This window comes from Mchenga conophoros, linkage group LG19 (genome assembly GCF_057382185.1).
Source record: "Mchenga conophoros isolate Kocher_MC1m ecotype Shallow Benthic linkage group LG19, M_conophoros_male_GT1.1, whole genome shotgun sequence".
NCBI lineage: Eukaryota > Metazoa > Chordata > Actinopteri > Cichliformes > Cichlidae > Mchenga > Mchenga conophoros.
Genome location: NC_140544.1, coordinates 4,133,479 through 4,155,292, shown reverse-complemented (window position 1 = coordinate 4,155,292; position 21,814 = coordinate 4,133,479). Strand labels below are relative to the sequence as shown.

Genomic DNA, 21,814 nt, shown 5'->3' with positions numbered 1-21,814 from the left:
ACTTCAGTTCACTAGTTGGCTAGGTTACTAGACTGCAATGTCTTGAATAATCAGGCTGCATCTTTTCCTTTTTTTTTTTTTTTTTTTTTTTTTTTAAAGGACGTTTTAAGATGTTATTTAAAGATATGACACTGAGTTGGTTTTGCAGAGTTCCCCGGGTACTTACAGGGTAGTAGGCTGAATGTACCCTGTCCCATTATTAAACAGTGGAACATTCATGATTTCGTGCCTCACTTTACCTCCTGTTTCAAAGAGCTGCTTGTTGGCACGGCTCTGTCATTTAATAACATTTCACATAGTTCAAATACTCGTGTCATAAATCTCTTGAGCTATAACTTCCCCCGTAGGGTCATCGGCGGGGAAAGTGGCATTGATACTGTTACAACACATGCCTTACTGACATGCCTCTTCCTCTGTGCAGCTCATAGTTACTGTTGCCACAATATCACAATATCAATTCATGACAAGAAAAATTCAATAATACAAGAGCTATTTCTCATGTATGGAGGAAACAAAATAACATTTTATGTTGTAAAGTAAAATAAGTGAAATCCTTCCATCAATTTTACTAAGAATACAAAAGCCTAGAGCGGGGATGTCAAAGTCATTTTACTTTGATGTTAAGTTGGCTGGAGGAGTACACATTTAATCCCTGAGATATCTTAACATAAGAAAAGGAATTTCAGCAGTATGTCTCAATGTTTCTACATGATAAAGAAATGTTGCTAGGCTGACATTTTGGGCTTAAAATGTAAAATTACAGACAAAGTTCTGTTAGCTCATTGCCTAGAGCTACCTGTAATTATAAAACAGAAATGTTAGTCACAGAAAATATTTTTTTTTTCTTTGACTGTGAAGCCACTGCATCTTTTCCTAATGACCTTATAATACTGTTTTGTGTTGTCAGAGCACTTCGCTGTCAGAGTGCAGACTTATTTGTGGGTCCCAGCATATTTAAAAGTAGAATGGCAGGCAGAGCCTTTAGCTTCCAGGCACCTCTTACGCGGAACCAGCTCCCAGTTTGGATTCAGGAGACAGAAATCCTCTCTACCTTTAACATTAGTTTTAAAACTTTATTTTTTAGTTGATAGTTGGATCAGGTGACCCTGAACCCTCCACTCAGTGCATCATGGGGGATTCCCATGATGCACTGAGTGTTTCTTCTTTATTTACCGTTTTCATTATTTGTTATTAATCTCTGGCTCTCTTCTACAGCATGTCTTTTGTGCTGTGCCCCTCCCTGAGCCTGGTTCTGGCAGAGGTTTCATCGTGTTATAAGGGAGTTTTTCCTTCTCACTGTAACCAAGTTCTTGCACATAGAGGATTGTCTAATTGTTCAGGTTTTCCATGGATTATTGTAAGGTCTTTACCTTACAATATAAACCACGTCAAACTGACTGCTATTGTGATTTGGCACAATTTAATATATGAACAACAACACCAAATTTGATGTTTCTTAACATGAACAAGGTAAAGTTGTATTGTGGTTTTTTTTTTCAGACCCTAACTGGACAAAAGTTCTGGCGCATCAGCCTTTGTAATTTAAATTTAATCTCTAACACAAACGGTTCTGCTTGGTGGAAATGTTGCTACAGTCGAAAACCACAGGAAGATTTGTGTGATATACCAAAATCAAAATGCTCCATTATCTATAAAAGTGCTAATTTTGGGTGCTACCTTTGAGACAACTAACATTTGGTCTACACTGCTTTCAACTTTTTCACAATCAGTCAATTTATTGAGATCAATTTAATGTGTATTTGTATAGTAGAAGAATAATTAATGAGTCCTTGAACAATAACAGAAACAGGTACAACACACGAAACAGGCCAGAGTCCTAGTAGGTAGAGTTGGCAAGGAGTTGAAAAAAGGTTGAAAAATAGCTAGTAGTTGGGTAGGAAGGTCATTGTCTGTATGGACAGATTATGTATATAATATCTACTTTAACTGTTTCTTCCAGAGTGAATATCGGCTGACAGTAACAGTGCTTTATGTGTGTAGATTGTGTACGCAGCACAGTGTGCAGTGTGCTGGAGTTGTAAGCTTTATGTGACTTTGTGTGTGTGTGTGTGTGTGTGTGTGTGTCCTCTTCCATTGGACATGCTGATACACAGAGCTCTCTGAGGACCTGCAGTCATCTGAAAAGGCACCACTGTGTGTGTGTGTGCATTCATTGTGTCGTTATTTACTCTAGCGTACAAACAAAGGAAGGTCACATTCAAGGTGACGTGATCTCACCATCTCTGCCTTAACATGCAAACAAGTTATCCCCCACCCCCACCCCCTCTTAGAGAATAGAAAACGAATGAGCACCAGCCGCTCGACCAAAGTCAATTACTGCAGCCCTGGGGATGTCGTCTTAAACAATGCTATTAGTTTCTAATAGTTTTTAATTACTGGCCTTCTTTTTATATAAATCACCCCCTACTTTCTCTCTCTTTTTTTCTCTGTCATCGAAAAAACCTATTTGTGTCCGTAATTAAATGTAGGAGAGGGGTATGAATTTAGCAGCGCTCACGTCTCGTCTCTGACTGTTTCTGTTTGAGCGGCTCCTGATTAATGCCAATACATATTGCTTGAGATAACCATTTAGTGGTTAATTTGGCCAAATTTATTGCCAGTATGCTGTCACATGGCGGAGCACGGGAGGGTGGTGGGTGGGTGGAGACGGTGGCAGTGTGGGGGCCACCTCCTGTGGCCTGAAATATTGTCACAGTGACACAGCGCTATCTGGTGGAGGACAGCAGGAAGTACCAGCTCTGTATTTTAATCTGTTTATTGCACGGGGGGGGGAGGAGCTCCAACTACTTACTGGTTCAGGTAACAAAAGTAAAACCTGACTTCAGACTTATTTTACTGGCAGAAATAAATATCCAGTGAAGTGCTCTTAGATAGCCAAAATCAATCAAGTAATTGACAAGAGAACACACTTTTGTAGAGTTTGATTTGAATCGATAGAAATATAACTCATTCACCTCACATTAATGGGTGAGGTGAATGATCAGAGAAGACTCTGTATAGAAGATGGCTGTGGCTTTCAGGTCTGAAAAGTTAAACCAATGCAAACGTGCCTTAAACATGCATTCTTTCTAATGGCCAGCAGGGGGTGACTCCACTTGTATGTCCTGGAGGTCCAGCTAGAACTCTAGAAAATACCTCAACTCCTCATAATTCTCTTCAGTAAACACTTTCCTCATGAGTTTGTGGTGTCAGTCAGTAGATTTAAGTCTTAAGGACTATATATAATATATATATGATATGATAAAAACACGGCATGCTCAGCTTGAGGTTTTAAGAAGGGACTTCCTTAACTGGTGGGTGCCATCATAGGCTATGAAAAGACCACTTATGTAGATTTATAGGCTACAGTAAGCAGAAGGGAAAACGGGTTGGGAATTGCTGTGCAATCAACGTCCAGTCCTTGCCTTTGAAATGGTCACTTCAAAGACATTCATGTACTGTCTTCAGACTGACTTTAACAGGTCTGCAATGAGTTTTCAGTTAAACTGTGTCAAAATATTATTTCGTGTCAGATCCCAAGCCATCCCTGCGTTGATGAACATTATGTTACTGTGTCAGTGTGGAAATGCTCGCATCAGTTTTTCTGCACTGTGTGAAATTGAATTGGAGTTATGAATCTTAGATGCTGCCTCACATCACTTAGTTAGAAAACTATGCTATGAGAGCATCTCTGAAGAAATGATACATGTCTAGTTTATTGTCTTTGCAGTTGATGGTACAGCTGCTCTGCTGGACTGATAAAGAGACACTCCTGAATAAAAGAGATCCACACTAACCTGACCGTCATTCTCTACATCATTCATGAACTTTTGGTCCATGGTGCTATGGAACAACTTACAAAGTCAATCATTTTCAAATATTAACTCTTAAACTCTGGTAGTCTCCTGTTGATCTCAATATAAAACAATATATCACTTTCTTTGTAAAGTGATTAACAGAGAAACTGACAAAAAACGGAAACTGACAGCATTCTGCATTTTGAAAAATTGTTACGTTACGTTGTGTGATGGTTGTTCAGTGTGTGCGTACTGCTGAGAAAAGGCCAGGAGAGATTTTGTGTACCAATCTCTATGTAGAAATGTGTATAAAACACTGGAACTTACCATGCTCACTGTAAAAATGAAAACATATTTACAGTGAGTATGTATGTATGCATTTTAGCATCAGGGTTTTCCTTCTCCCTGCTCTGTTGAGTTCAGTTAAGTTCAGTTAATCATACTGACATTTTATTTTTTAATAAAATGCAGGAATGCGTTTGCCTTGGATATAAAAACTAGGAGTCAGGACTAAGTAAAGATTGACATGATAAAGCCAAAGTTAAGGCATGTGTTCACAGCCCTGAGTCACACAGCCATGCCAATTATACCCAGGTGACCCTTAGCCATGCTGCACTAGCCTTAGACTGCTAGGAGGCTTCCTATGATGAATTTCTTTTCACTCTCTGTGTATTTATTCATCACTACTCCAACCAGTTATGGCAGATAGACATTATGATTCTTCCTGGTAAAAGGGAGATTTTAATTCCACTGTCACCAAATGTTTACTAGTGGGTTTCTTACCATATTGGAGGGTCTTCACCTTACAATATAAAGCACCTTGAAGTGACTGTTGTTGTCAACACAAAAACTTAAGTACACCCTTACTGGTTACATAAAATTAAGAGGATAAGTAGCAGCCAAGTGCTAATAATATATGTACTTAATTAGCTGATCATCAACAAGTGCGAGGACCTCTTTAAAATCAGAAGTTTTGGCAGTGTGCTTATCTAGAATATTCAGTTTACAACAAACAAAATAAAACAAGGTTTCGTCCAGTAAAAATCCCAAACTCAGCCGGATTAAAATGCTGTGGAAACTCAGGAGATCCACCAAAATCGTGGTTGGAAGTAATTATTGCAGTCCTACATATGAAAAGAAAAGACTCTGTACTAGCCATAAAGTCTCTTATGTGTGGACTACAAATTTTAACATCTATTTAAGCCAATAGAACTCAAAATTATATAAAGAAGTATACAAAACCGGTCCAAACAGGATTCATTATGGGCTGTCAGGAAAAAAGTAATACAAGAAAAATACTCAATCCACAGTTAATATCTCAGCTTGGATCCTGAGAAAGCATTTAATCAAGTTGATTGGCTGTTTCTGGAACAAACACTGATAGAAATAAGATATAAGATAGAAATAAGATATGGAGAAATATTTGCTACTTGGATTAATGCACTTTATAAAAATCCTAGGTCAAAAGTTAGGCTTAACAGTTGTTGTTCTGATTCATTTATGGTGGAAACGGGTGTGAGGAAAGGGAGACTCATTATCACCAATTCTCTTTATTGGCTTTATAGGCTCTTACTTTTTCTTTTGGGACTTTAGAGAAACATATGGCTCAGACCAGAGGTACATTTTACGGATACTCCTATTCATTGCTGGGAAAATGAGAACTCTGAAGTGGAAGAAAACAAAACCACCATCCATAACTCAGTGGATACAGAGAATGAATAAGTCTACATAATAGAACAAATGACTGCAAGTCTGCAACTGAAGAAGGGAAAGAACTAAAGAAGAGTGTGCCAGAATTCCTCTGCTATTACATGAGAGACTGATAAAGTCATAGATAAAGAATGAAGTCTTCCTCATCACTGCTAATTTACCACATGCTAAACTTTAGAAAGGTAAGCTTTACATTCAATTCAATTTTATTTATATAGAACCAAATCACAACAATTACAATTGATATTGTAAGGAAAAGATCCTACAATAATACAGTGAAAACCGAGACAACTCCAACAAAAAAGTGAACCCCTTTAAGCAAGCGCTTTGGCGACAGTGGGAAGGAAAAACAAAGGGACGACCATCTGCTACGACCGGTTGACACACTGTAGAAGAGAGACAGAGATAAATAATAGATAAGATTAAATGCAGTGTGGTTTATAAATAAAAAGTGAGTGAAAACAGTGAATGAAAAAGAAACACTCACTGCATTTTAGGAAGTCCCAGCAGCCTAGACCTACTGCAACATAACTAAGGGTGGATTCAGGGTCACATTATCGAGCTCTAACTATATGTTTTATCAAATAGGAAAGTATTAAACCTAATCTTAAAAGTAGAGAGGGTCTCTGTCTACTGAATCCAAACTTGAGGCTGGTTCCACAGAAGAGGGACTTGAAAGCATGCGCCTTTAAATATCCTTGTAACCACAAGTAAGCCTGCAGTCTGAGCATGAAGTGCTCTTATTGGGTGATATGGTGCTATAAGGTCATTAAGATAAGATGGTGCCTGATTATTCAAGACCTTGTATGTGATGAGAAGTACATGATTGTGTACTGTCAGAATGTCACAGCAATAGGATATTTCAGCATTCACGTTTCATAAAAACTTGATGTCATGCTTTGAGTGTGTTATTTCAAACCTATGGGAAGCACATGGATACATGAACAGGCAGTGCTGCACACACCCACACAGATACGGAGAGAGCAAGAGAGGCTGGCAGTGTGTGTTGGTCTGATTAATGACGGCACCAGCAGAGCAGCTCTGAGCCAGCTGTCACATGACATCTGATGACTGCCTCCCTCTCTCTCTCTCTCTCTCTCTCTCTCACTCACACACACACACACACACACACACACACACACACACACACACACACACACACACACACCTCTCAGTCTTTGTTTCTCTCGCACCTTCCACCCATCCAAACTCCCCTGTCCTTTATCCACTTTTTTTGCCTTTTCTTTCTCTCCTCTGACGAACTATCTGTAAAGACACAACATCAAAGAGAAAACGCAGTGAAATAACAAACATCCTTTCTTGCTTTCTTTCTCTGTCTCAGTGATGAATAAAGGCCAGAGTGTGACAAAGTATTACCGGTGGATCCAGAAGAATGGTGGTTACATCTGGATCCAGTCCAGTGCCACCATCGCTATCAATGTGAAAAACGCCAGCGAGAAGAACATCATCTGGGTCAACTACGTTCTCAGGTCAGAGGTCGACAATGTGATAATGATCTTGTGGTACAATGGTATGGTGGAACAGTCCAAAAAATTACCTCCTACCTCTTTTTTCTTATTGCTTTTCCTTGATCTCTGTGGAAACATTAGGAGGTCAAGGAGAGTTTATCAAAACTCATTCAAAAGAAGTAAAAGAGAAGCTGCTCAGAGAATCCAGATGTATGTATACTAGACTCTTAAACAAATGCAGATGTCCAGAAAATGGAGAGTTTTACAGGGACAAGAGCCTCTGCAGATTAATTAAAGAAACAAAGCCAATGAAATGAACTAAATCACATTTTCTTATTTTTTCCTGCTTGAGAGTGATCCAGTGTAACTCCTTTTCTTGTCCCTGTTTTCTACAGCCAACGAAACCTAAACGGGGACATCTATCACTTATCCCAGTTGACCTGACATAATAATGAATTAATGAATTGCATAGCTGGCAATGCAAAAGCACACATTTCTAATGCAAACTAAATTGTAGCCATCCTATCATATAATGTAAGCTGAAAAATAATACAACTGTGATTTGGTGGTTGAAGAATGTGATGAACTGTTTCAGTTAAATTCACCAGACCAAAGTTTCAGCCAAACATCATTACAACATCAGTTTTTTTCTAATTTACATAGAGGTGCAAAGTACTGTAGATTAATATCATACAGAAATTAATAAAGCCAGCTTTCATTGACTATTTTGTTTTACTTTTAAAGAATAGACAGACATAGGCATTACTTTATAAAAACATTTGCATCCTCCCCATTTTACTTTATAATGCATTCACGATTGGAGCCATGTTATTATAAATTATACATTATAGCCAGGGGGGCACATAAGTGGTCCGCAGGTGCACATTCGCTGTCAAAATAAAAGACGCGCACCAGATAAGAAGTTGCAACGTGCGTTTGCGTCCATATAAAAGGCGCTGTTTTTGTCCGCTAGAGTGGGATTTTCATGGCACATTCTGCACCACATCTCTGTGCGTTCATCATTTGTTTGAAGCCAGCTCACCTCCAGCAACCACTTTTCCGAGAATACGTGCTTCTTTTGCGGTTCGGACTCCTTCTGACATTTCTTTGGAGGTGGAGGAACACCAAAGTAATTGCTTAAAGGAGTTTGCTTCTTCGACATCTTTAAGAGTTCTAAACAAATATCTGTCGTCCTCCAGAAAATCTTATGTGCGCAAACGCGCGTTGCAACTTCTTCGCGTCGTGTCTTTTATTTTGACAGTGAATGCGCACCTGCGGACAACTTATGTGCACCCCTGATTATAGCTGACATTTATTTTCATTAGATTTGACCAAGGCAATCGATGAACAAACGTTTCTTCTGTCACTGACAAATTTTCTGTGTCTTTGCAGTAATCCAGAGTATAAAGACACACCCATGGACATTGCCCAGCTGCCAAACCTGCCTGAGAAAGCTTCAGAGTCCTCTGAAACTTCAGACTCTGAGTCCGAGTCCAAAGAAAACTCAGGTGGGTAGAAAAGGGAGAACAGAGGAGCAACATATAGTTGCTAAAAAAAAAAAAAAAAGGTTTTACATATAGTTGATATATTTGACAATATTTGGAGTAATCTGCTGGCCTCTAGTGCATAGCCTGAGTCCTGCCATCATTTTCTTCAGCCATAGTTTGAAGAAGAGCAAAGATTAAAAAGCCGTATGAGTTCTGCTTACCATCATGTCCATTCAGTCACGTTTTAATGGAGATAGGCATCAGCGTCATTTATATTTTGTGTATTCTTTTCTTTTTTTTGTTTTTGCTCCTCTGGATTCCGTTGGATCTAGAGGGCCTCTGACAAAACTGATCTTATCCCAAACGCAACAGCTCCTAGATGGCAAAGCCTATGTAAAATAAAAAGAGTGAACCAAAAAGATATAAATCAGATCATATTCTTACATTGTATAAATATTAGAATAGTTACAATATTGCACAAAATGCTTCTAAAACCTACATGATTCCTTAACAGCACCTGTTCAAATACAACCAGAAAAAAGAAATATGGTTTGAAGAAGAGAAGCCAAAGATATTTTATCAGCTGGTGCCAGTGTGCTGACTTTGCCAGGCTGAAATGTCTTGAATGCCAACAGCTGCAGGGACTGGGCGCTCACTGGCAGTGTTGCAAACTGCGACAAAATGACAAAATGACAAAATATGGTACAGCTGCACAGCATCACACAATGCCTCCAAACTTCACACATCACAAAATCCTGCAAAATGCCTCAAATAAAGGCCACAATACACAAACACCCTCCAAGAAATGCACCAAAATGGCACAAAGGAAAAAAACTGTGAAATAACACATTCTGCTCATCGTTGGAGATCTGCAAATCACAAAGGTTTAGGCGATGCCATCTCAGTCCTGTAGGCAGGGGAATCTTCTTTTGTGTGAAAAACAATTCTAGAAAATATTTTTAAATGAATAACATTTCTTCAGGGATAAATTCTGTGCTACTACTTTTTCTTTGTGTGTAGTTTAGGTCATAAAACAGCTTAATTACAATATTTGACAGTGAGTACTAAAACAGGAGACTATAATAAATAAACCCTTGACACTACAGACACTGTAGTGCTGCTGTTAGTTTGAAATTTATTTTGTTCCCACTACAGAGGCTGTCCAAACTTCGTAGTCCCATTGATTCGCTGCAACAGATCAGTAAAGAAACACGATTACAGACCTCGATACAAAATGCTGGAATAACATCTGGAAGCAGAAGATATTGTATTAGACTAAGAAAAAGGGAGCTCTGTTCAGTGAATGCACTTGTCAGCAGTCTTGAGTCATTTGTTTGTACAGACATGGCACACCAAAAATGAAGGAGGGCTTTGCCGTAAACCTAAAAAGCAACACTCAGCTTCTCAGATTCTTGGTATAACATTGTCTGCACACGCACAAGTACAAACTTCATCAGTCTTATATGTCAGCTGAGGGGATAAAGACTTCTCTCTCTCAGGTTTGCCTACTTGTATTTCTTTATTGGATACAGAGAGGTAAGAAACTTCCTTGAAATTTTAACTCAGGCTAGTCATTTCATATCGTGTCAGAGCAAACCAGCTGATAAAACTTCCAGCCAACCACTCTGACAACTACCATTTTAACCATTTTAGGCTTGACTGATGAGGTAAAGACCCTGCAATAATATGTTGGGGCTGTTGTTGTAATTTGGTGCTATATAAATAAATTGTTTTAGACCTCGAATCGGCATTAAAAAAACATGACTGTATAGTGTTTTTAATAAACCAAAATGCCCGATGGCATCTGGTGCTTAAGAGGTATTAATTCTAAATTTTGAATTTGAAAATCAAAACTAGAACCCCGAATTGGATAAGCGGGAGGTAATAGATTGATGGAGAAGCCAAAACTTTCTGTTAAATGTTTTGGAAACTGTTCACTAGATTAAACAAATTCATCAGAATCAATTTACTAGATACACAAGGATGCCTCACAGGTGATAAGCTGAGATCTTGAAAACACTGATATCTGAATTCAGATCTAGAAACAGAAAACAAGGATTTTATTCACCTTGTGTCACCAGCATTTTAAGCAGCAGATAATAGTGAAGGAGACAAAGCTCAAAGCAGTGCCATTACAGCTGAATTTAAAGCAAGCCTGGGCCTCCACCTTGAGCGTAATATTATCAAGTCCACCAGCCTGTGCTGGCATGATGGGAATCAGTGCCAGCTGTTATTCTTGCTGGAGGAGAGTGGTTCTGGCACACTGTTGGCTGTAAACTGACGCCAGCTGCTGCAGGAAGTGTCCAGCTTCAGCTCCAACAGGCCTGCGATGCCCCAGTTTGACATATTTTAAAATGAGATATCTGCTCTTTGACATTTGTTCTCTTAAGATGCAATGTATGTACAGAAGGAGAGCCTATGAATAAAGATGTCTAAAATGGCAAACAAAGTTATCTTTACCCCCCCCCCTTTTTTTTTTGTGGGGCAGAATACAGCAGATTGTCTGTCACATGCAAAATTGGCATACCATAATCTAATAAGTTTTACTTAGCCTACGTTACTACTGTGAATTATTACAACAATATGGATTAATCCGCAGCTGAAAATCCTTCCCATCAAATACCTCCTGATTCACAAATAAGATAAATAAAAAATTGAAGTAATGTAAAAATGCATGCTCAGTGTCGTTGCCAACGACACTGGGACAGAAGAGCAGCAGTGTTGTGTATTAACTAGCCTTGTCAGATGCATTTACAGAGAAACCAGTCAGAATTAAATAAGAAAATGAGCAGCATAATTCAAGATGTCCTCGACCTGATAGCACTATCCAAAGATTGGGTATCAGATACGCATACTGCCAAAAGTATTCACTCACCCATTCAAATGACTGAGTTCAGGCGATCCAGTCACTTCCATGACCACGTAAAATCAATCACCTAGGCATGCAGACTGCTTCCACAAACATTTGTGAAAGAATGGGCCACTCAGAGGAGCTCAGTAAATTACAGAATATTACCAACTTTCTGAGTTAAGAGCTTCTGTGAAAAGAACTCTTATCGGCTGAGCAAGACTTTTTGAACAATTTCATACTGCCAACTTTATGGGAACAGTTTGGGGATGTACCCTTCCGGTTCCAACAGGACTGCACACCAGTGCACAAAGCAAGGTCCATAAAGACATGGCCTGCACAAAGTTCTGACCTCAACCCAATAGAACACCTTTCAGATGAATTAGAGCAGAGACTGTGAGCCAGGTCTTCTTCTCCAATATGAGTGTCTTACCTTACAAAAGCACTTCTGGAAGAATGGTCCAAAATTCCCATAAAGACGCTCCTAAACCTTGTGAAAAGCCTTGGTAAAATGGTATATGTGGTTCTTATACAGTGCTTTTCTACACTACCCGCACACTCAAAGTGTGCTATACAATATATTCTCAGAAGAGCTGTAGCTGTTATAGCTAAACCCCGTGGATTAAGAATGGGATGTCACTCAAGTTTTGTGTGTGAAGGCAGACAAGTGAATACTTTTGTCAATATAGTGTATTTCACAGTGTAGTTGTTGAAATGTCTTCTTCATGTGATCTCATGGTCTATGAAAATACTTGACTCCATTTTATTGTGAAATGATATTTCATTTATATTGAACCTCCCTGGTTGGGAGGAACCTTTAAGACTACCGGTCCATTTTTAATTTTCAGGCTTGGAATACATCGGTTTTGCTTGGAAAGCACACTTAATGGAGATACAAGGTTTCCCCCAGACAAAGCAATTGAGTCGACATTTCGGATGCCATTAGGGAGTCTTAGCTCTGCCAGCTGGGCAGCCGCTGGCCTGGCCTATGTGTGTGCTGGCAGAGTTTAAAGTGTGTATGTGTTGTGTGTGTAATGGGTTAGACAGAGCCAACATGCCTGAACAGAAGCAGCTACGGATACTGAGCACACATCAGTGCATCCAGAAAACAACACATGGAATACCTGTCCTGAAAAATGTAAGGGGGCATGCAGAATTACGCAGGTATTCAATGGCAGTGTTGGCAAGTCAGTCTGACACACTCACTGGATGGAGTGCCAAGACACTTGTGTTTCCAAGAGTATAAATCTTATTGGTTTTTTTAGGGAAACTCTTCACTGTTACAACATCAGGATAAATTTTTCCACAACATTGGAGCATAATTTTTATGTCAGTGCATCAAAGTTTTTGATTCACTCCATATCAAAGCAATTAACAAATCTAATGATTTTCTTTTCCATTACTAAAGCCACACCTCTATATCATGAATGTGAGTTCACATGGTTCAGATGGTTAATGGACTGTAATTAACAAGTAAATTAATGGTTGAAACTATGGTGCACAGCATTAGTTCAAGCAGGTTATGAAGTCAGGATCTGCCACAGTTCCCTTCAGCAGCACTGGCTGCATTTGCAAATCACTTTGCAACCCATTCCTGCAAAAGCTCTTCCCTTCATGCTGTGTTTGACTACATCATCAATTTTATGTGTTCATGCAGTGTCTTGTTGCTGCTCTGGGAAGATATCATACTGCCAAATATTAAGAATCTACTTATGTCTAGAATGGTTTCGACTGTAACTGGAATCTTCTTTTTCTGCATTATAAACAATTTTTTTTTTTCGACAGACAACGAGAACACCAAGGCAGAGGAGAAGCCCGGCCACCAAACAGAACACAGTGAGGACCCAGAGACAGACAGCAAACGTCAGCAGCAACCCGGCCAGTCACACTGTTCATCTGAACAAGAAATGAAGCGCCAAGAAGAAGGAGATAGCTCAAGTAACCCTGAGAGCCAGGACAGTGATGACAGTCTGGAACCTTCAGATGGAGAGGGTGAGGAGCAAGAAGAGGCTGGCAGAGGAGGGGGAGGGGGAGGTGGAGGCAGGTTGGGAAGGTTAGCAGGGCTTGGAGGATTAGGGAGTCTGGGTGCCATCGGTGGACTGGGTAACCTAGGTGGGCTTCATATTAAAGTAGAGCACTACGGAGAAGGGGAAGACGTACAGCTGCGTAGCTCCCAAACGTCTTCATCAGAAGAGGAAGGAGAAGAAGAAGAGGAGGATGAAGAAGATGACGAGGATGACAATGGGTGCGTGCAAGATTGTGACAGTGTCAATGCTGGTAGCAAGCTGCAGAAAAGGCGAAAGAGGAGGAAAGTGCAGAAATGGGATGGCTCACGAAGCAGGAGGCTTCGTCTGTCTTCAACTACACCCAGTCCCATAGCAATAGGCGATACCACTCCGCTAGTCGACCCCTCCCAAGCCACAACCGCAACCTCCACCCATCTCTTAGCCTCATCTGGCTCCCCAAACAGTGCAAATGCAGCATCCTCAGTTCTGAAGATTAAGACAGAGATGGCAGAACCAATAAACTTTGACAATGACAGCAGCATCTGGAACTACCCTCCCAACAGGGAAATTTCCAGAAACGAGTCTCCATACAGCATGACCTCCAAGCCATCTGCTCCAGGGAGCCATGAGACCTTCCCCTCACCACAGGGAGGATCTCTCCAGGTAGCCATTCCTGACTCTGTCCTCACCCCTCCTGGAACTGAGGGAGGAGCAGGAGGAGTGAGGAAACCCCCTTACAATGGAAGCTCAGCCCCATCCTCTGCCTCCAGCGCTGTAAGCTTAGCTCCTCCTTCCAGCGCCTCCTCTGCCGACCCCCTATCTCCTCCCCTTTCTGCATCCCCACGGGACAAGCAACAAGGCACTCCCACCACCTCTTCTTCCTCATCTTCTTCTTCATCCTCCTCAACCTCTTCTTCTTCACTACTGTACTCTGGGGACCTTGAAGCACTTCAGCGCCTGCAAGCTGGTAACGTGGTGCTTCCGCTGGTCCACAGAGTCACAGGTACTCTGGCCTCCACCAGCACGACAGCTCCACGGGTCTACACCACTGGGACCATCAGGTATGCGCCAGCGGACGTAACTCTGGCTATGGCACAAGGCAACCTCCTCCCTAATGCTGCCATGAACTTTGTTGACGGCTCAGGGTTCGGCCTGGACCCTAAGACACCCATGGAGATGCTCTACCATCATGTCCACAGGCTCAACATGTCTGCTGCGGCAGCTGCTGGCCCCTTTGTCGGATCTCCTACTGCCACAGGTGGGAACGGTGCCCTTGGAGGTCAGATGCCAACAACAGCCAATGTTTTCACCACAGCAGAGGGACTGTTCTCAACGCTACCATTCCCAGTGTACAGCAACGGGATCCATACCACGCAGACAACACTGGAGAGGAAGGAGGATTAGCAGAAAGTATCCAAGACCGCATTACTGTGTTTTCGGAATCAACAACTGTGTCAAAGACTGCTCACTAGTAAATAAAAATGAAAGACTATTTACTTGTTTTATCAACACGGTTTAGCACTGTGTTTCCGAGAGAAGAGAAAGGAAAGGGAAGGATGACAGATGTACTCTAGCACTTTGAATCTCAGAAACTGAGCTTGCGTAACAGACGTGACCCTCAAACTTGTCCCCCTTTTCTATCTGTTTTCTCTCTCCTCCTCATCCTCTTCTCCTCTCTCAGTCTCTCGCTTTGCTCCCGTTTCTTGCGATCAGCAACTCTTTTCTCTTGAACAAACAAAAACCAGACTATTCTTTATTGTAAAGAACCCCTTTTTTGCCTACAGAGAATTCATATTGCCTAAGGACTCAGTTGGAGCCTGATGGGGATAATTTTTATTATTTGACTTGTTTCTGTTGCATCTTTATAAAGATGTGGATTGTGTGTATTTAAAGGAGGACGGTACAGGGATTTGTAACAGACAGAGAACTCTATGTGGCGTTCCTTCTTATGTATCTTGATGTGATCAAGGCTTGAAAAGAACGTTTTTAAACCGAGAGGACGGTGCTCTCTTGCGCCCCACAAAGGTCTCAGAGATAATCTTTTGAAAAAAGGTTTTTTGAGAAAGTTTCTCAATTGAGGGAATAGTTTAGTGAATTAATGCTGTTTTTTTCTTTTACTTTTATCCTTTTTTTTATATATATAAAATATTCTAGCTCAGATTTCACTTACGAATCAAGCATTAAAAAGAAAAACAAAAAAAAGCTATTTCAGCCGGGTAATGACCTGTGAATTATCGAATGTTACTACTTCCTCTTTTATCCCAGGAGTTTACCTACAGGTCTCGCACCAAACATAGCCTCCTCTACATCTCTTCCCATCTCAATCTGTCGCTCTCTCTCTTATCTTTCACGCTGTCTGCCTGACCTTTCATGTTTCTGTCCACATTTCTTCCTGTCAATTCTACAGATTTGTGGTGCTACCGACCGTCCAGTAACCCTGATTCAGCTGGCTGATGTGGGTACTGTAAACAAACCCACAGCTCGTTGATAGACTGATATCATTTTTTTATTTTTTAGAGGGGGGAAAGATTTTAAAGTTTGTTTTTGTTTGTTTGTTTGTTTGTTTGTTTTTCTGACCTTCAGGAAAGTCAGAAACACAGGAAAAACCTGTAAATCAGCAACATTATCTCCATGTTTCACCTACATGTCCCTCTCCATTCTGATTGGGCCACAAGGGGCAGCGCAACATGGAGTTGATTGGTTGAATTTTAGGCTGTACAGTGTTGTTTTTATTTGTATGTATTTTTTTTAACTTAATCACATTAAATGCTCAGTGAGACTGAGTCCAATTAGCTAGCAGCACTAACTTAAGAAATGAATGTTGACAACCTTGACCGGTTCTTGTTTAATCACTGTTTTGTTATGCAGTTACTTTATTCCTTGCTCCCCCCCCCCCCCCCCCTCTCCTCCTCTTCTTCTTCCTTAACCAGAACCACCTCCGCAAGATTTTCCTAAAAAAAAAAAATCCACTCTCTTCCATCTCATCGCCGGACCCTGTGATTAAAAACCACATATCAATAAGGAGATTGTAATAAAGACATGCATTTTCAATCAATCTATCAAACAATCAATCTAATAACTATAAGAAAAAAATGAATATGCGTTTATTTTTTTTGAGGAAGAAAAAAAATCACATTCCTTTAAACAATGTTGTCTTTGTCATTGTTCTTGTGTTTCGTGTTCTTTTCTTCCCCGAGTCTACGTTGCCAAAAAAGAGAAAAAAAAAGAATTGCTTAATCTCACAAGTTTAGTGTTTGAAAAGCACTGTGATTCTTGTTCATTTGTGTTTTTATTTCTTCTACTTTTTTGGTAATAAGAGAAAAAAGAGGATAAGTAATAATTAAAACAGTATAAAAACTGTCACACCATCCATCTTTTTAAAGCTGACAGCCCCGTTTTTGCCATCCTGCCATCCTTATTACCCAGTGTGATTAAGACGTAAAAATGTGTTACCAATGTGTTTAGTGTCACTGGCTGTCAAAAAGTCTTTCATGGCGACTTCTCTCTCTGTGTGTGTTGACTATATGCAGTATATACTGAGCTACTGTAGCTGTTTTTGTCCTTTGTCTTCTCTGTGCTCTATCTCTAGTGTGGGGGAAAGGAGAGGGGAGGGGCTAGAGGGAAAAGGAGGTGGAGTCTATGGGATGATTGACATCCCCCCAAAAAACAACAGCTCCTTGTCTCTCTTACTCCTTCTCTTTGTCCTTCTCCCTCTATCAGCAGTCTTAGTGAAACCAGTGGAGGTTCGTGGAATTTCGTGTTCGGTGGCCTTTGCAAAAAGCAAAAAAAAAAAAAAAAGTTTGCAGAGTCCACCTTTTCTTTCGCTGCTTCCTTTTTGTCTTTGTAAAACCTTTTGATCTTGTTTTCTAATCCTTCTCTATCTTTCTCTCTGCTATTGCTTTTTGCTGTTGTGTAGTCTTATACAAACCTCTTTATCTCACTGTCTTTTCTCTCAGAGATGAAAAGATTCTCTAACTAGCTCAAAGGTTTATGGAGCCATGTTTTTGCCACTAAGGAATTCTGGGAATCAAAGTTTCCTGCTATTATTAGATAACTAATAAATATTTACAGTATATTAGAAACAAATTATGACAAAGAAAAGCCTAAAGTAAGATTTTAGCTGTAGATTTATGACCCAGACAAATGCCTCAGCTGTGAAACCTTTTCCCAGGATCCCTTTGGGCTTCTTGTGTGCATTGGGTGTATTTCATTGGTTCCCACCAAAACTTGTTGACTTCCTGCGCAAACTTCTCTCACGGGACAAACAAAGTTAAACAAGTGGTTCATGGGGGAAGAAAAAAAAATCACGGTAGTCTTTCAGGACACGTAATAAAAAATGATTTTAAAGATTTCTAAAATAACTAAAAGAAGAAAAAAATATTTCGCACTATAAATCTATTTTTATAGGTGTTTTGGAAAACTGAACTGCATGTTTAGTAAGTTTGTCCGATGCATTTCTCATAGTCGAACCCTCGTTTTTTGTTGTTCTGTTTGTTTTTATTTTCAGTTGAGCAGTTTCTTTTTTCTTCTTCTTCTGTTTTCAAAGTCTGTCGAGCCCAGTCTGTTATCAAACCGACCCGGGCCTCTCATCACCCCTTCACATCAGGAAAACCAATCTGTAGGTTGTGTGCTGTCTGTGAAGAATCGATGTCTTGTTACTGCAACTAATGTGTACAACAACGAAACAAATCCAGGTTAAGAAATTGAACAATGTGCTTATTTTTTTTTGCGCTCAAGTAAGAGGAATGTGGTTTGGGCCACCCGACCTGCCAGTTTATTGTCGGGTTGTTTGTGGTTGAATGTTAAATTTGTCATTTTGGGAGCATTTTGCTGCTCCTCTAGATTTTAGCATTTTCTACCTTTTGGCAGTTTTGCATGAAAAGTGGGGGGATGGGGCATAGGTGAATGACGCTGCTGCCCCGTTTGGTAAAGAATCGGGCACGAGATATAGTGTAGGTGGTGATGACAGCGGTGGGTGTTGATAGTGGTGCGGGGTGGGTGGGGGAATACATAACTCAGACGAAAACCAGGAAATACACCCACATGTAACAAAAAACCAAACAGCCAGTCCAAGCTGTTTCAATGTTTTTTCTGTGTTTTATGTCGAAAAATGAAAACTTTGCTGGTGATTTTAAAAACTTAAAAACCTTAATCACATCTGCTGTCAAAAATACATAGTGTTTAAGAAATACAAATATTGAAAAATCACTTCATTTACCTGTGAAAAAACTGTGTCTGTGTTTTTAACTATTTCTTGTACAATTATACAGATTCTTTTATGAGGAACTTGGTGCCAAGTAGCTGAAATACGGGAGAGAGGGAATCTCTTATTATCAATGTTAACAGTGTTATAAAATTCTAAATACAAACAAATTAAAATATTAAAAAAGAGAAAACTATGGTACATTTCTATTTTTTTCCCCCTCTCAGAAGAGTGGGGGGAACTCATGACTAACTGATGCTAACTTTGAGTGCCTGGCTTATTTTTTTATTATTATTTTTGAAAGACATCTTTTTGAGTTCATTTACCATGAATAATGCTGCAAATCCGAAAATGTACATACTTCATTTTTATAGCAGTTGTTCTTTTATAAGTTTGCTAGGTTCTCATCCGTTCAGAGGAACATGTCATATACATGGTTGTCTTTCTGTAACCCGGTTTTGACCATCTTACAGGTGCCATATTCATAATAAAATTTTCTCTCAAATTTGTTACCAGATTGCATCATTTCTTCTGTTTGACACATTCAGCCATCCCGCCTCTCGCCAGAATACTGGATAATGTTACATCTCAGGCTGCCAGGTTTTCTCTTCTTTCGTCTTTCTTTTCTTGCTCTTCCTTAGCTGTTGGTTTTTTCGTTTCTTGTCAGAAAGTATCTGAGCTTTATGAAAATGTCTGAGCTCAGTTAAGTATTTTACAGATACATGGATGGACTTTATTAAATTACAACATTTTATGCATTCAGAGATAATAAACAAAAAAGATCTGGTCCTTCGCAGGTTCTAAATTTACACTATATTGCCAAAAGTATTCACTCGTCTGCCTTCACACACATATGAACTTGATTGACATCCCATAGGGTTTAATGTGATGTTGACTCACCAACACTTCGAAGACTGCGAAGACTTCCCACGAGGTTTAGGATCCAGAAGAGCATTTGTGAGGTCAGACACTCGTAGTGGATGAAAAGGCCTGGTTTGCTGTTTCTGCTCTAATTCATCCCAAAGGTGTTGAGGTCAGGCTAGTCAGTTTCTTCCATATCAAACTCACTCATCCATGTCTTTATGAAACTTGGTTTGTTCACTGGTGCGCAGTCATGTTGAAACAGGAAGGGGCCATCTTCAAACTGTTCCCACAAAGTTGCCAGCATGAAATTGTCCAAAATATCTTGGTATGTTGCATCATTAAGACTTTCTTTCACTGGAACTAAGGGGTCGAGCCCAACTCCTGAACAACAACCCCACACCATCATGCTCCCTCTATAAAACTTTACACTTCAGTTAGACAAGTACAGTTCTCCTTGCAACAGCCAAACCCAGTCACCCATCAGATTGCCAAACGGAGAAGCATGATTTGTCGCTCCAGACAACACATCTCCACTGCTCAAGAGTCCAGCAATACCACTGCGTGTTCTTGAGCTTATCTGAAGTCTGAGTCTGCAGAAGGTTTGGGACCTCTATGCACATCACCATCCGCTGACCCCCCTCTGTGATTTTACTACCACTTTGTGACCAAGTTGCTGTCTTTCCCAGATGGCAAGGAAGATTCATAGATGTTGTTAAGGAGGGCATGCAGAGGCGGTTGATGTGACAGTAGGGGATGCTGGGATAGGGTGAGATGGAAGGAGATGATCTGTTGTGACAACGCCTAAAGAAAAAGAACGAAGTAACTTCAGATGAAAAACAACCTAATACACTATTTTGACAATATAATGTATTTCAGTGTGGTTGCTGAAACAGAGATTAAGCCAAAAGTCTAGGAACAGCCTGTAGAAAAACAGGCTGTTTCTTTTTTTTTTTTTTTTTTTTTTGTGTCCCGTTTGGATCTTTAGCCATCAGAATTGTTGTCTTAAGGCCAAGAAAGATGCCAAGCGGATTTATTTTACCAAGTGGATCATCATGGCCTTGCCATATTGGTCCATTTGATTGACCTTTATTATAATTATGAATTTATTTTATTTTCAGTTGCTACAAACGGGACAGACATGACTGGGGGATAGGACAGGGAGAAAGAATGAAAGAAAGAGAGGGGGAGAAAGAAAACCAAAGGGGAGAGAGACGGTGAGAAGGGGGGGAAGAAAGAAAACAAAAAAAACAAACAAAAAACAAAACAAAACAACTGGATCACCTGTATGGAGAAAAAAAAACAGAAGAGAAAGCAAACAACAAAGAGCAACATAATAAAAAAAAACAAAAAAAAAAACGGCACCATCACAATTAACTAGGCTGTTTCTACACTAATACTAACACTAAGTACGTTCTATGAATCAGTAGCTTGCAAAACAATCATTACTAGCAGTAAATTGAAATAATCATTTTTTGGATGACTTTATGATTACCTCACATTAACTTTTATTTGTAACATTACTTCAATTCACTGAGGGTTACAGAGGCAATTGTTTATGAGCAGCTCTCTTATGGTCCCATCATAGCATTTCAATGAGGTTGAGTTTTTGGCTTTGACTGAGCCATTGCAAAAAGGCTCAGTCACAAAGTATTTCCAGCCATTGTAATTTTGCTAGTGATTCTCCTATTGCATGACTCAGTTTTTGTCAGGCTTTAGATGTCAGACAGATAGTCTCACATTTAGAATACTTTGATATATGGAGGAGTTCATGGTCAACTCAATGACTGGTGAGTACCTAAATCATTACCCCTCCACCACTGTGCTTCAATCCCGTTTTGTTTGTTTTTTTTTTTGTGCAATTTTTCTTTGCATTGCACAGTCTGACCTTGTGATGAATTTTCCAAGGGTTAAGCAACAACTTGTTTCACACTTTTAAATAGACTTTCTCACTGTAAAATGATGGCCTTCATACTGTTTGGACATGGCCTTATAACCCTTGCAAAATTGATGGATAGCAACAGTTGCTTTTCTAAGATCATCCTTGAGATAATGTTAACACACACTTGAGCGTTCCGGACTAGCAAACTGCCAAAACCTTTGCCTTTATAGAGGAGCTCACACCTGCTGATGATCAGCTAATCAAATGCATTAGCAGCACCTGGCTGCTCCTTACTCTCCAAAGTCTCTCTAATTGTTTTTGATAAATAAATACTGACATGGTGTAATATGTCATGTGCTGGTATTCAGGTTGTATTTATCTAATTTTGAGACCTAGTGTAAGATTTAATATGTCCTGATATCTAATTCAGTTGTAGAATTGGGTCCAAAACTCCGTCCCTTCAGGTCCCAAAGTCAAACGAACACTCTGGCATCACTGAGAGGTAAAAACTGTCTAAATTCTTTCATCTTTAATAAAATGATCAGCGTTGC

General features: G+C 39.9%; 1 protein-coding gene across 1 annotated transcript in view; it reads left to right on the top strand.

Moving 5' to 3' along the window:
• The window catches only part of npas3 (neuronal PAS domain protein 3), a 396,686-nt gene extending 377,667 nt beyond the window's left edge, over positions 1-19,019 (top strand). The window contains exons 10-12 of the mRNA XM_085256285.1: positions 6,850-6,997; positions 8,369-8,484; positions 13,097-19,019. Of these exons, the coding sequence (XP_085112411.1) occupies positions 6,850-6,997; positions 8,369-8,484; positions 13,097-14,721 (1,889 nt within the window). The 3' untranslated portion in view covers positions 14,722-19,019. The remainder of the gene's footprint in view (positions 1-6,849; positions 6,998-8,368; positions 8,485-13,096) is intronic.
• The last annotated feature ends 2,795 nt before the right edge of the window (positions 19,020-21,814 follow it).